This window comes from Balaenoptera physalus (genome assembly GCF_965194825.1).
Source record: "Balaenoptera physalus genome assembly, chromosome: 3".
NCBI lineage: Eukaryota > Metazoa > Chordata > Mammalia > Artiodactyla > Balaenopteridae > Balaenoptera > Balaenoptera physalus.
In genome coordinates, this window is record NC_138890.1 from 140,245,825 (window position 1) to 140,261,766 (window position 15,942).

Below are 15,942 nucleotides of genomic sequence, written 5' to 3' on the forward strand. Positions count from 1 at the left end.
AAATTGGTTGACACTGTAATGGTATAATAGTCTATCTAAAGCTTGCTAACTTTTTAACTTACTTTTTTTATTACTCTTGTACAGAAGGACACACATATAACTTAAACTAACTGTGACTTGTTTATTACATTTATACTAAAATAAATATTTTGCCAAATCAGTGTGCACACATTTATTTCTAATTAGATTTTCATTTTAATCATATTGAGGACCCAATCACTTTAAAATCTGCTAAAAATTCTAAATAGGCAGCAGAACTTTATGCAATTATAGCACAATTTGCATAACAATATTGGGCACTAAACACATCCATAAGTGTATATTTCTCTAAGGATTTTCTCTAGACTTGGACTTGCCTTGCTCTATTTCCCTGTATGCAGGAGTCTTTTGGCTGCACCGCAGTTCCGGTGAGTCGGCTTCCTCTACTTGCTCTTAAATTCCCTTCCTACCTGTCTCTTGTAACATGCCAAAACCAGTGGCCTATGATATGTGAAATCTTTAGACCATGACAAGCACTCAAGGTACTGTTGCCTGAATCACCTGCTGCATTTACTGAACAGGCAGATCCTCCTCGACAACCTGCAATGTCTACCTGCTCCTCACTGGCTACTGTTAAAGTCTGTCCTGGATCCTTCATCTGCCGTGGTAGTGCTGTCTACTCGCCAGGCCTTAGCAACTCCAATACCACCTGAGACCCAGTGCTGACATTCAGAAGTCGATTCAATCTGCATTGTCAGGGAAGACAGCACAGGGGAGAGGGTTGGGTTTGTTTTTTGGGTTTTTTTTTTTTTTCCTTTTAAAAACTGATTTTTATTCCCAGAAATGTCTCCTTGTATTCCTCCAAAGAAAGCAGTGTTCAATGAAGAATAAAGAAGAAGGAGAATGAAGCAGAAAAGGAGGAGGAGGGGATGGAAGAGGAAGAAAAGAAACAAGAGGAGTAGAAATGAAAAGGAAGAGTTATATTAAAGGTTGCTTGTCATAAGAGGTGAACTCATAGACAGAGAATTTTCTCTGAAGATGTTAGAAGTCAACTCGTAATTGAAACTTCTCTTTTGCCTATTTAGTGAATGATCCTGCTCTACTTGAGGAGGCAAACAGGAAATGAGATATAATTTTCCCCTAGCAGCTCAAGGAGATTGCATTGTTTACTCGTGATTTATTGATGAAAGGATCAATAGCACTTTCTCTGTTTCCAGCTATTATTTCAACAAATAACACTGTAACCTTGTTTGGATTCAGTGCCCCAGACACAAAAGGAAATGCAGTTCATCAGTCTACCTTTCATCGACATCATGTCCCAGACTGGTCCTTTCGTGGAGAGATTGCAGAGCGGGTGAGGGACAGAATTGGTTTCCAGTATTCTTTTTGCTGGAATTTACTTTATTCCTCACATGACAATATTCAACATCAGGCATCTAGCAAAAATATAATCACATATATTTTTTAAGTTTGGAAATGTACTGTTTTCATGTAATGTTTGTCATTAGTTAAAGTTACATTGCTTTATATATAACTTTCCAGATAATGATTTTGAAATTGGGTATTGATAAACATTGAGATCTTAGTTCTCCAGCCAGGGATCGAACCCAGGCCCCCCTAACCACTGGACCACAAGGGAATTCCTGAAAAATATCAACTCTTAAAGTACTAAATCAATTATATCTAATATGATTTCTCTAAACCATGTAGCTCCACATTCAATAATAAGAATTTTTGTCAATTTCCATTGCTATCTCTGGAAAACTCCACTGAACTTCATTTGAGAAAAATTTGTTTACAAGTTTATTGATAGGGTTTATTTTCCTAAGGATAGATAGAATCATAGAGAAATGCAACATGTCAATGATAGAAATACAAAGCTGTACAAAAAATAACAAAAGATTAGAGGTTCTTTAACTGTCTAACCATAGAGGAATAATGGAATGAATTATGGGATATCAAACCAATGAAATATTCTGCAGATATTCATAACTGTATCTCTGAGAAATTTATAATAATACAGGAAGATATGATGTGTACTGGTAAAAAGAAAACTAAATAGAAGTTGATATTGCTTATATACACCTATGAAAATCCCTAAAGGTGAACATAGATAAAACATTAGAAGAAAATATACTAAAGGTTAAAAGACACAACCTTTGAATGATAATATTTAAAGTGGGTTTTTTTCTCTTATTTCTCCTTTTTGTATTTTCTAAATTTTCTCTAATAAGAAAGGAAAACATTTTTAAAATAAGAAACTGTATAGTTTTTTTCTCCTTTCTTTCAGTTGGATCGCCCCAGTATGGCTTTATTACTTTATAACAGTGACATTTTCTGATCTGGGAAATAACCTCACAAAATGGGAAAGCAAATTCAAAAATCAATGTTCATTTGTTTTAAATTATGTATGATTTTGAATTCTTCATTCTTCACCAATAATCTAAAGGTAACACACAAAAAAGGTAAAACTTGGAAGTCCTGTCATTTTTTATTTAAATCCAACATGGTAGATAGCATGTGTGTAGCATGAAGTGTTACTTTGAAATCATTTTTTTTCCAAAGTGACAAACTACCAAATGAAAAAGAAGACATGTTTGTGAAAAAAGTAATTTCCAATATTGTTAGATGGAAATATAACAGGTTTAGCTAAGCAAGGACTAAACAAGGGATCATTTATATATTTAATGAATCACATAGGGAATAAGTTATTTATAGAACTGTAATTTGGTGTATTTGTTAAATTTCACTGGTATTAAAAAATAAAAGCATTATCATAGCACAGTTATTGCTTTTTGAAATTTATTATTTCTTTAATAATCACTATTTGAGAAACTACCCTTTAAAATACATCTTAGGGTCTTCTTCCATGCAGAACATATGATACCTAATATCATGTGAGCTCTTAATTTAACCATCTGAGAAATAATATAGTATAATTACCTACCATTTTTAGTCTATCTTAGCCATTTCCAATACTCACGACCATAACTTACAACTAAAAAAAAAATAACAATAATAAAAGGACTGACAAACCATATATCAATTCTTAATGGCATACAAAGATTTTCTGGGATAACAAAGATTCGAGTGAACTTTCCAAATAGTTTACTCAGTTGATGGCCTATTCCAAAGTACGAGACAAATTCAATGCAAATCGTTATTTCATACAGGAAAGCTAGAGTAGCACTTTCAGAATAAAGCAAATTTCCCATGAACTGAATGTGGCACATCTTGGCCTATTTTGTGATAGAGATTGCTAAAAGAGGAGGAAATGTATATCTTATTTATTTGAGGACTTAGAGTTCATATTTATTTAAGTATATGTTTGATTTATTTAGAGTAATAGATCTAAAATAAGGAGTGTGCTGCAAAATACATAGTATGTAGCCTAGGACAATTCATCTTTTGATACTCTTGATGACATCTCAAAGCAAAATATTATTTATCATAATTATTTTTGGAGAGAATACTAGTTAGTACATAATTTAATTTCTTATAATGACCTAAAGTCACATTTTCTAATCAAAGTTTCAATTCTCCTCCTCCATGTCCTAGATTTTCTGATCAAATGCAGTCTCAGAAATATATACAAACTTAATCAGAAAAACACTGACGCACTCCAAGGGAAAATACACTGCTCTGTGTGTGTGTGTGTGTGTGTGTGTGTGTGTGTGTATGTTGGGGTGTGGGTCAGGGTAGGGGGACAGAAAGAAAAATGGGAGAGAAAACTAGATATCTAGATAGATTTAAACTATATGAAAAATACATACAGAAAAATTAAAGACTGCATGGAAATATTTCAATAATCTTTGAAAATGTTTTAGCAATATCTGGATCAGAGTAATCAGCTAAATTCTGTATGGTGAGGCTTGCTTTTATGGTTAAGAGCTTCACAATCTAGGAATCTTCATGTGGAACATAAATAACCATTTTTCCTTTTGAGTATAGAAATTGAAGGAGATTGAGCTCGTGGATTTCTAACTACAAGATGGGATCCAGAAGTTGTTTTACCACACACGCACATTCTCGACATACCTCATTTTCAGATGACTTGCTTCTTACCCTCAAAGAGGAATACAGAAAGTAAAATCAGTTATTGAAATAGTTTTTTTGAACTAATGTGATAACACATACAGAGCTAGACCTAAACATCTTACCAACTGGCATATATTAGGTATTCCAAAATGCAAATTCTGTGTCCATTAGGACAACTCAGATGCCTTTAGAATGAGAAATTGAGATACTGCCTAAGGAAAAGTTAGGAAGTAATGAAGTGACAATAAATTCATGAAGTGACAACTGTCATAGTTGGCTCTGTAGTAAAACTGAGTCTCTCCAACGAAGGATCATCCCACATTCTCTTGGGGGTTTATGAGTTCTCTGAGAATTTAAAAATTTTACTTTTTCATTTAAAGGTAAGCCTTAAAACTAATTTTGACAAGATTAAAGGTTAACCACTCTTTTTCAGTGATAATTACCATGTGAGAGACATTTTAAAAGTATAAGCCTTTAGTTTTCCAAGTTAGTGTTTCTCAAACTGGTGAACCTTGGAATTTTCAGGGACTAATAAGAAAATGTCTAATTAGTCACATGAGGCCTGTGAGTCCCAAATTTTCCTGATCATCTGAGGCATTATATATGTCTTTCCCATCGCTTCTCGGCCTTTTGGCTAAGATCAAGTGTAGTATCTGTTCTTATCAGTTTAATATATGTCTTTCCCAGCTCCTCCCTTAAGAGAGTCAGCAGTCAGTAGGGACTATGGAATGTAAAATGATAGGATTACCTGAGGTAATTTTTACCGCCAGGCAAGTTTGGCATGTACTGCATTAAAGGAAATTGGCTCTCAAGTATAAAACTCAGAGGATTCCATGTTCTTCCCAAAGGTCAGAGGCAAGAAGAGAGATTTGTTTGGTTCCAAAGCCCCTAATATTTTACTACATCAGATAGAACCCCATTACCACCCACTTCCAAATTCCATCCAGTGCCATAACCAACTAATCAAATTCAGTTCAGTATACCATGCAGCTTGGTACTGGTTATTTACATTATTGTGAAATGCAACACTCTTGTATGTGGAATTACAATTTGAAATTCTGTCCTCGTTATCCTGACTTTTCTTCAATAGAACTGTCTTGCCTCTGCATATAAGAAGGAGTTGAAGATGCAGTTAGTAAACTGAACTATTTGAATTTTAGACACTTCTGGAAATTTATGCAGACAACAGAAAGCATATTTGAATTTGATAGTGCTTTAAAAAAGAATCAGAGGACTTCCTGCTCTGATGTGAAGGCAGGCCCATTAGCATGAATCAAAACAAAGGAATAATTTCCGCTTTTTCTTGATGCTAATTCACTCTGGAGTCATCCTTCTGAGTCTCCACTTAAGGCTTTTAAAAGACTTGGGGAAAATATGTCACGAAATGGATCCGTTTTAAATATTACAGGGACTTGCGGGCTTATTCATTGTTGGCACTTGCATGTCCTCAGTCAGCAGTCTAAAGGCCAACAGAGCTCACTAATCCCCACTGGCTACTTTTAAACAGATTGCAGGTTTCAGTATCCAATGGAAATGTAAAGGCAATAGCATGGAAAGATTGCAAAGCAACTCTTCTAGTGTCTGGCCAAGTCAAAGAATAAAGAAGCTCCCCACCTACTTCTTTATATTCACTCAGACAGTGAGTGAAGGAAAGTGTACTGACCACTTCTGTCTTCTGGCTCTTTCCCAGCTGGGCAATCTTACCTCGCTGCAATTTCCCTTTAGCCTACCGTGCTCCAGATATACGGTCACCTTTTTGTTTCTCAAGGCTGAATCCCTCTCACCCTTAAAGATTCCAAGGCCCCTTAGAGAGGCCTTCTCTGAGAACTCTATATAAAATATCCACTTCTGTCTACTTTCTATCATATCACACTACTTTTTTTTGCATAGAACAGAAACTTTAGCTGTCTTGTTTACATTTGTAGACCCAGTACATGTACCAGTCCCTGGATCACAGAAGGTTTTAAATACCTTCACTTCCTTTACAGTGAAGGAATGAATAAGAGAATGAATTAGTAAATATCCTGTATCTAGTATTCACCTAAACAGTAGAGATGCAAAGTTGAATCAGACGTGGTAAACTCACGGAACTTACCGAGCCAGAAGAATGTTAAACAAGTTTAATATCCAAGGTTTGTGTTTTAGAAAGATCACTGTGGATGGGTAAAGTATGAAAATGGATTGGAAAAGAGCTGGACTGAATGTAGGCTAAGTACTTTGGAGACTATCACAGTAAAGCAAACAAAAATTATGAGGCTCCAAAGTAAGGTGGTGATATAAGGAAAGAAAAAGAAACTGATCCTAAAGATGTTAAGGAGGGTGAATTAACTGTCTGTAAGAAACGAGGAAGATGTTGAGTTTTGATCTTAGATTACAGTCTTAGGTAGCTACATAAATAAAGGTGACTTTCACTGAAATAAGGATATAGTAAAAGGACCATGTTGTTGTGAAAATGTAAAAGAAGGAGAGAAAATATTATGTGTTAAGATTCTAACATATTGACTTTGAACTGTCCAATATGTGTGTTCTTTCCACACCACCAGGCAAGTAACTCAGTTCTCTGTGGACACTGACCAGGCATTTCACAAATTTAGCTCAATTCTGACACTATCTATCTGGAGTTAACCATCAAATCCCACAGGTTAAGGGCTCAGTTCCACGAGACTGCCCCTCTCCCCCCCCCTCCCAATTCAGCACCAATCCCAAATCCAGGTTGTCACCTGTGCTTCTAATTCACAGGCTATAGATCAGAGGTTCCAACACCCGCCTCCTAGGGTTGCATTAATTTACTACAGCAGCTCACAGAATTCAGAGAAACATTTACTTAATACATCACCAGTTCATTATAAAGGGTATTATAAAGGATACAGATGAACAGCCAGATGGCAGAGATGTATAGGGTTTGGTCTAGGGAAAGGGGTGGGGAGCTTCCATCCTCTCCCAGTGTACCACTCTCTCCAGATCTCCATGTGTTCACCAGTCTGGAAACTCTGAAGCTCGTCCTTTTGGGCTTTTCTTGGAGGCTTCATTTCTTAGGCATGACTGATTAAATCACTGGCCATTAGTGATTGGACTCAATCTCCAGCCCCTCTCCCCTCCCCAGAGGTGGGGCTGGGGTAGGAGTAGGCGGGAGTACTGAAAGTTCCAACCCTCTAATCACGTGGTTGGCTCCACTAGCAACCAGCCCTCAGCCTTAGGTTACCTAGGGGCTTTTCAAAAGTCACTTCATGAGCGTAACAGAAGACACCCATTGCTCTCATCACTTAGGAAATCCCAAGGACTCAGGAGTTCTGTGCCACGAATGGGGACAAAGACCAAATATATATCTCTCTTTATAAACCACACTATGACAGCTGTCTGTTGGATCCAGAAGTTGAGATGTTCAGGGGGCATTTAGATATATGTATCTGAATATTCCGGACAGAGATATAGGTTGGAAGTTTAAATGGGGCATCTTTGGTATATACAGAGATTGTACTAAAAACCATAGAAAGAAAGGAAATAAGCCAAAGCTCTTTAATAGAAATAAAAGACACGAAGGTCAAGGACAAAATCTGAAGGTGTACATGCAAATAGGCACTCATAGAAACACATGCAACCTCATGCATCAAGAGGTGGCTGGCTTAGCATTCATGAAAGGGATAAAAATTTCCACTGCACCTGGCTAAAACGATTGCCCATAACAGCATAATTATAAAGTAGAACAGTCCCCTTGGGAAGGCCATGTGCTGAATGAAAGAGTTGGAATAAAGCCAGAAACTACTATCTTCCTAATATACTAGGTACCAATGTATCATAGCCTTTGGTAACTGTTACCCTTTAAGGAAAAACAAAAAACAAAAACAAAAAACACCTGACATTTACCAAAAATGTAAAATTCTTTCCTTAGAAAAGTCGGAATTGTTGACATAATTTTGTGAGCCAAAAAAATAGAAGATAAGATGATACAAGTTTTAATTCAGTCTGCTAATGTGTATCTGATCCTCCTCCTCCCAAAGGAGTCGCTCTCTCTATAAATGCGTACACCTGAGCTATGAAACTTATAAGGGTAACATGTTTACCGAGTATGTGCAAATTTAAAAGTCCCGTAATTAAAGCATCATAGTTTTTAATATCCACTAAATGCTTTTGTCTCACCCCACCACCCTGCTCTGTTCTAAATCATCACATGAGGGATATGGATATTCCTACTGATGGTTTGAAATGAAAGCTGGAATTACTTCTTAAAAGGGAATTGGTGAATGAGAACAAAAATTAACATTTTTAATTAAAAATTTAAAAGCAGCAGGCTGTTTTACTGCATAGAAAACTACACATTTAATGACGTTTTACTTCAGTGAATGTGCCTTAATAGACTTCTGAACCTCTGTACAACTTAGCTTGTATACTCTCCTTCTTTCTTCCATCTGTCTTTTCTAATCAAATAACCAAGTCAGTTAACGAACACCTAAATAACCCTGTGTTAGATTGTGAGAGTCTAGCAATGCTCCTGCTTTTATATGTACTTTATACAGTACCGCTCCAGCTGGATTTCTGTGCTACTTCAGTCCCTTCTGATTTACTTTGGCAGACCCTTGATTAGGGCTCTCACCTAGTCTCCTTCTAATAAAAGAGCCCTATCCTAATCCAGAACACTAAACCACCTGCCCTATCCACCCTCAAAAGCAGGCAAACCTACATGTCTACTGGCCTGTTCTGGTTCTAGAACTAGTTCTGCTTAGCATTTAGCTCCTTCTTCACCATTTGAGTTTTTCTTCATTAATTCTGGCTCCAATGAGGAAAAAGCCTTTCTAGAGAAAGTAGCATTTGAGCTGGAACTTGAAAGAAAAAAAAAGTATATGGATTCATTTCCAGCTGAGAAAAGAGAATGAAGAAAGGTATGGAAGTCTGTCCTGATGAGGCAGAGCAGAATTACATAGATAATTTTTAAATACTAACAATGTCTGGGGCCCCAAAAGGAATGGGATACAATAAAGATAGTATAAATACAGTGAGAGCATGGATTTTTGTAGGCTTTATTGTAATGGGAGAAACAATGTCTCCATTTTTGAGCAATATTTGCTTGGAAGCATGCACTGCACTTAATAATCTACCACATCATTTAATCCACATAGACACAATGAAGTGAATGTTATAATTAGCACCATTTTATAGAGAAGGAAACTATCACTTAGAGAGGTGGAATTTGAATCCAGCTCTTTCTTACCCCGGAGCACTTGCTTTTACATTAAATTGCTTGGACAAGTCATGACACCTTCTGGCACCTTGAGAATCTAAGTCCTATTTCTCACATTGCTTCCTCAGGAAAATAGGTTATAACTTCTAAAAAATTAACTTTCAAATGAACTTCTAGAACACAATCTATTTATAACTAGATGGAATTGTTTATGTAGTTTAAAATGCCCTCTCTCCTCATGCAAGATGATGTTTCCGACAGAAATAGCAAAATCACTAGATACGTGAAGACTTAAGGGAGAATATATGTCCTTATATAACATATTTTCTAATTCTAACCTGTTTTGAAAATGTTTACTTATCATTTTTTTTCTGTTCCACTAATTCATATTTATCCAAGACATATCTTGAGATAACAGTCAATGCCTCTAAAATAAAGTATAGAAAAAGAGGACAGTAAAAGATAGCTACACTGCATGAACTTACCATTCACACCCAAGTTTGGATTCTGAATTTTTAATAAACTTTTACTTTCAAAGCCTTTGCCATTAAAACCTTTGCTTTACAAACTTTTTTCTACTTGTTATGCAGGAATGAATTAATCTCTCCCATCTAAAAACCACCCCTCCCCCCAACACACACACACAAAATCACATTTCTAGTGTTTCCATTAATCAGTCAGAATTTACCCATCCAACAAATATTAAGATCCACCTGCGTGCTCGACACTGGGTCCAGGGGCTGGGTCCAGGAGGCAAGATGTATGTAATCCACACACATTTCAATAGATTCACATGCTGTCTTTAAATTAAGGTAGTCCTCTGAACGAGACAATTGTCTTTTAAGGCACAGACCTTCCTGGGATACAGCTACACTACTTAAAATGTGAAAGACTTCATGTTTCTCCTGTTTTCCTATGGGTGCTTTACAGTTATTGATTTAAATACATACCCCAAAACAGTAAATGTTGGTATGTATATTTAAATACTGGTAATGAGAATTAAAAATTGTGAACACCAACTACTTCAAGAAAAATAATAACATTGCCAGGGATGTTGTCCAAAGAATCAGTCAAGCATAAGTCTACAGCCTTTAAAGGGAAAAATACACACATCCAATATTGTCCTCTAAATTATTATCAGTATAACACCTTGTTTTTAATTATCTACAATTTATATAAGAGCTTTACTGAAATTTTAATTGCAGAGTTTTTTTAATATATACTTGCTATTTTACTAAATTCTAAAGTACTAAAGTACTAAATTTTGAGATCTGTATATTAATAAAATCAGAGGGATTCTGATTGTTTCATTCAAAACAATCCTAATTTTGTGAAATTTTCCACCAGATCAAGAGTCCTTATTGCAGCCATGAAGGGAAAAGAGTAACTGACCTCTATACTGTTAAGTAATAAATGTTTAACATTTATATCCAGAATATTTCAAATTGCGTTTATTGATACTGACAGAGCTTTTATTATTGATAACATAAACATAATTCTAATTTAAATTTGGAACTCTCAGTGATTTCAATATTAATGTGACATCTCTCCTTGTTGATTTATTGTAGAAGGACTTCACTCAAGTTAACTCAAAGGACCTAAGCTTTTGCTACACCTGAAAATCCTGCTGAAAAATATGGCAGAGCTGCACTTGCTGCACATCGAGGAAAAATAAGAGCAAGTTACAGGTGTCCAGACTGAGAAGTACCACGGCTAAGAATTGGGAAACTAGAATAAGACTACCTAGGGTCAAATATTGCCATTAGCATTTACTGGCTCTGCGACCATGGACCCCATCTTCCAAGCAAGAGTGATAAGATAAAAAGACATAACTCACCAAAGGCACTTAGGCAAGTGCCTGGCAAAAATAAGAGTTCAGTATAAACAACCTATCACAAAATAAACTGACATTGTTGGGAACGTGCTAAGCACCTTGTATGGATTGTTTCATTTAATCCTCACAACACCACCAAAAAGTATGTGCTATTATTATCCTCATCTTATATGTAGCTGATATTATGTTAAAGAAAGAGAGAAAGAGAAGGGTGGGGGGAGAAAGGAAGGAAGATTAAACTTCTTAAAATGAAAAGACTAGATAACAGAGAACTTGCTTATGGACGGTGTTTAACAATTCTGGATGTTATAAATTTATAACTAATTAGCTGAATATTTATAAGCAACTACATTTAACTACAGACATTTATCAATTACTCAGTGCCTAATTATAAAGTCTACTTATTGCCTGGGATTTTTATTGCTTCTCTTTTCCATCCATTTCATGGCGTATATAGTTGCTGTCAGGAAAACAAAGCTAAGTCAGACTTTAGATCAATCACACATACTTCGTCGGTATCTCTTACATGCATAGCACTGTGAATATCCCTGTTTGGGGAGGAGGGGAGAAGTGAACCAGGGAATGATGTTGTTAAGGATTAGGGAGAGACTGAACAAACAAAACCTGGTGGGGGAAATTAAAGACACCCATCATTATGAATAATCAAGATAGGTTTTTAAAAACTTAGTTAAAGCTTCAAAGTAAAAGAAAATTTCCATTTGAATAACCATTCACAGATTAAATACATTTGTTCTATTAACATTTCCTTGGGCATTTTTCTTCCCTAGCACTCATCTGACCTCCTTAAAATTTGTCTACATCTTTTGTTTCTCAAAATTGCTCCTCAGGCAAATTTCCTGTGCTACATCTCCAAAGACAAATAAAGGTGAAGAATGTTTCATAGTAAAATAATAATTTCCCCGGCATTATTAGTTAATCTCTGCTCACACTGGCTGTACTTAACATTGTAGATTGCTTTGTCACCTGCATGCACTTGATTTATCAATATAGATGTAGAAAATAATTTGTATATTTACATGGTGTATACTTCATTCTTTTGTCATTCCAATGGACCTCGTTTTGTGTCCTCCTCATAAAGCTGACTTTATATGTTTTATTAAAGTATATCTGAGATTCATTGTAAGGTTTAAGAAAAATCAGTAGCCTTAGAACTGGAAATATCTAGGTTTGCACCCTAGGGTTCCCCTCCCTAACTATGTGGCCTTAAGCAAATCATTTAACCTCTTAGATTCAGTTTCCTCTTTTTTAAAATTACAATAATTATCCTTGCCATAATTATCCCATAAAATGTCTGGAAAACCCAGATGTAATATATGTGAATTAAAAAAAAAATTTGGTATTACTAGAGTATCTCTGGTCCTGATGTAGTTAATTTTGTCTCTGACTTTAGTCCTAGAAATAAAAGATCTTTTCAAATTAATTAAATGAAATGTGTTGCTGGTCATACTGTTGATAGAAGCCTCAGATGTTTGAACACTTATCCCTCTAAATGCTTAGCCAATGACCCTGACAACTGGGAGAGAAGTCTTCAGTAGAATAAGTACCATCATACTCTTATTTATTTATTCCTTCTTCTCTTGATTGGGTTGAACCATAATCTTAAAGGCATACTTACCTTATTTGCAAAGGCACAGAGCGCCCACTGGTGCCAGCTCACTTTACCAGTGTTTGGACAAATGGACCCAGAGACTCAGACCACCCTCCAACCCCCTCTCCAGTCCATCCTCCGGGACCACTTCTCTGCAGGATCTTAGCTTCCAAGATCAGCTAACATTATTTTTTGTGGTTAAATCCTCATTGCCAACCAACCATGAGCTGTCAGATCTGCCAGAATTATTCCACCAAAGTGAAAACCACCATCAACTGTCTGGTCCACCTGCAAATGCAGGCATCCTACACCTACGTCTCTGTGTTTCCATTTCCACCATGAAGATGTGGTCCTGGAGGGTGTAAACCACCTCTGGGCAACCACCTGATCAACCTCCAGAGGCCTGCCAGCCCCAGAACGGACTGGGCAAAAGGCTCACCTTCAAGCCCGACAAGGAGACTTCCAAGCCCAGCGGCCTTCCTCATTCCAGAGTCCCCTCCCAGGTGTGGACTAAATGGAAACAATAAACAATAAACTTTCCTTTTACATAAAAAAAAAACACCCTTTGGAGGTGATTCATTTAGTTATTCATTCATTTATTTTTATCTCTCCAGTGGGAAGAAGAATTTATTCCAACTTAAGAAATTGTAGAATGCTTCCCACAATTAGTTGGATTGAATTCTTCATTGCTTCCAGGATGAATTCCAAACTCCTTGCAGTGGCATTTAGAGAATTCATCACTTTTCCCAAAATATATTTCCAATCTTTATTTCTCATTTTTCTAAACTCTTATGCCACAACAATATCAAGCCACTGGATTTTCTGCAAACACAATATATATTTCAATCCCTTTCTCATTTCATCATGCAATTCCTCTACCTAGGGATGTCCTTCCTTCCCTTCTCCATCTGCTGCCTTCTTACCCCACTTCTAAGACATAATTCTCAAATACTTTCTTCATGGGGAATCCTCTCCTAGACGGCCCACCTTAACCCATCCTCCAGATTGACCCTGAGGAAGGTCAATGGCTGTTTATCAAGCACTTTATGGAAGAGATTTCTTCACTGGGCTAAAAATTGAACTAGATCATTTCAAAAGTCCTTTGTGATAACTCAGTAAAATGTTTCCAAGCTTGGGAGGAGCAAATTGTCAGCATACAACTGACTTTTATACTGATACAAAGGCACAACACAACTAGAGTCTAGTCTATTTTGAATTTAGTATATTTCCAAAGTTGACAACCACTTTTCAGGCAAGGACCAAAAGTTTTCATTTCAGGATTTCGTAAGACAAATTGTTCTAAAAAGTTATCTAGAATTCTCTTTTTTGTTTATTTGTTTGATTTTAATATCCATTCCATTTTAGCAGCAAAATGTTTCTTTTCATAATTTTAAGTGTCTAGGTCTAGGGAGTTTAATAATCATGGTTCCATTTTGTTTTGTGTAAACTGGAAAGTGTTCATTTGTTCCTAGAATTCCCACCTCTGTAAGGAAGGTATGATGGGTTGTCATAATTTCTTATTGTGATGGGGAAAAAATGTTAATGCATGAATGGTCACATCTTCTTTCTCTCTCCTATCCTTGCTGGGCTTCTGAGCTATTTATTATACCGATTCTTGTGTTGGACAGATTATGGTGTAGGTATCAAGTGGTAGAGTCAAAAAAACCAAAAAACAAACAAACAAACCCAACTAGATTACTTACTTTAAGGTAGGCAAAGTCTATTCTTGAAAGAAAAGAGTAGATTTGAAACAAAGGAGGGAAAGGAGAAAGAAATAGAGAAGACCAAGAGTGGTGTGAATTTTTAGAGAGAGAATCTGAAGAAGGAGAGACAATGAAAGAGGAAGCAGGGAAAGAGCAAATAAACTAAAAGTTGCGGAAGGGGTGAAGAGAAAATTGAGGGCAGCAGCCTTACTGTGTTTATCAGCTGGGGGGATGGTTGGGAACGCAGATTTTTGGGATATTTTGCTGTGCTTCATGGGACAATCACTCTTGGCATTTTTCAAGAATACACACAAAAATAATTTAATTTTCAATCTTTAGATTGAGTTTCTCATGCATGTCATACCCCGTAGGACACCATGCTGTTGAAATGGGCTACATGGTAGTTCAGCTGTATTCAGGTTACCTACTATAATACTTATCATTATTGTAATTGTCTCTTTAGTGGCTTGTTTTTCTTACTATACTACAATCTCTATGAGGATAGGGATTCTGTCTTAATCATTTTTGTAACCCTATCCTCTAGGACAATATCTGGCAAGTACTAGGTTCTCAATAAACATTCATTGAATGAATGAATGAATGAATGAATGAATGAACATGACGCCAGAAGCCTTGACCAACTGCAGTCACAATAACATGGAAGAAAAGTCTTAAGATAGAAAATTTCTTCAAAGTTTGGGACGAGTTATGAAACAATATTTTTTCCCCAAAGGTAAGAACAGACACCGCCTACAGTTTTCTCCAGCAGTGATTTTCCTTTTTGCATGGGCAAATTACACATCAGAGCACCCACACACAGTGTCTTGCAAAAGAGAACACATATGATATACAAAGCATTCTGCTGATCATAAGGAGGAAAAGACACAAAGTAGACAGTAGAGATAATAAATGTGCTGGTGTCTATAATTCACAGCACTTATGTGAGAATCCACTGTAGCTGCAAACTATATTTTCCCCCAAAGGTCAACATATTCAAATCAGATAGTTATATTCTTAAAATATTCTGATTGATTATGAGTGAAGCCAGTAGAAGATTCAATGTATTTGTAACTCCAAAATTTGTAAGTCAAATTTTGTTGCATAGTAAATTATATTTTGATTGCTTTTGTTGAGGGTTCTAATCAGGGGGATGCATTCATTCATTAGCCAGATATTTACTGAGAATTATAATGTACCAGGCACTGTGCAATGTACTAGAGCCTGAACAAAGAACAGACACAAGTCATGCTCTCAAGGAACCTAGGAACAATAAACGCAATACAATGGGGATATAATGGAAGTCTGTGTGGAGTAAATGGGCGGTGAGCCTCAGTCTGTGTGGAGGGGCCAAGAAGCGGTTCACATATAAAGGTAAATCTGGAGCTTTGTCATGTAAGGACAAGGAGCTCAGGATCAATTCAGTGCATTTAGTGAAAGGCAACTTGTTCAGTATTGCTAAAAATGAAAAAGTGAAGAATGACAGGACTTCAGGCCAGAAAGGTGACCAGGGGTCCTGCAGGTCTTGCTATGAAGCATGGATTTCATTCATTCTGGGGGAAATCTTTGTATCCTTCTGATTGCATTGTGAAGGCTAAGTAGAGAG

General features: G+C 36.4%; 1 protein-coding gene across 9 annotated transcripts in view; it reads right to left on the reverse strand.

Annotated features, from left to right (window-relative positions):
- MRPS30 (mitochondrial ribosomal protein S30) overlaps positions 1-15,942 on the reverse strand; it is a 146,100-nt gene that overhangs the window by 94,301 nt on the left and 35,857 nt on the right. For 5 of the 9 annotated variants that reach the window (XR_014261959.1, XR_014261960.1, XR_014261961.1 and 2 more), the window contains exons 6-8: positions 11,436-11,487; positions 4,018-4,045; positions 1,279-1,415 (exon numbers count right to left, since the gene is read on the reverse strand). Coding sequence is in view for 4 of the 9 variants with exons in the window: in XM_082455908.1 (XP_082312034.1) it covers positions 1,279-1,415; positions 4,018-4,045; positions 11,436-11,487 (217 nt within the window). In the remaining 5 variants the exon portion in view is untranslated. Of the gene's footprint in view, positions 1-1,278; positions 1,416-4,017; positions 4,046-11,435; positions 11,488-11,527; positions 13,147-15,942 lie in introns of those variants that run through there. The other 4 variants (XR_014261963.1, XM_082455906.1, XM_082455907.1 and 1 more) reach the window with 4 other exon arrangements.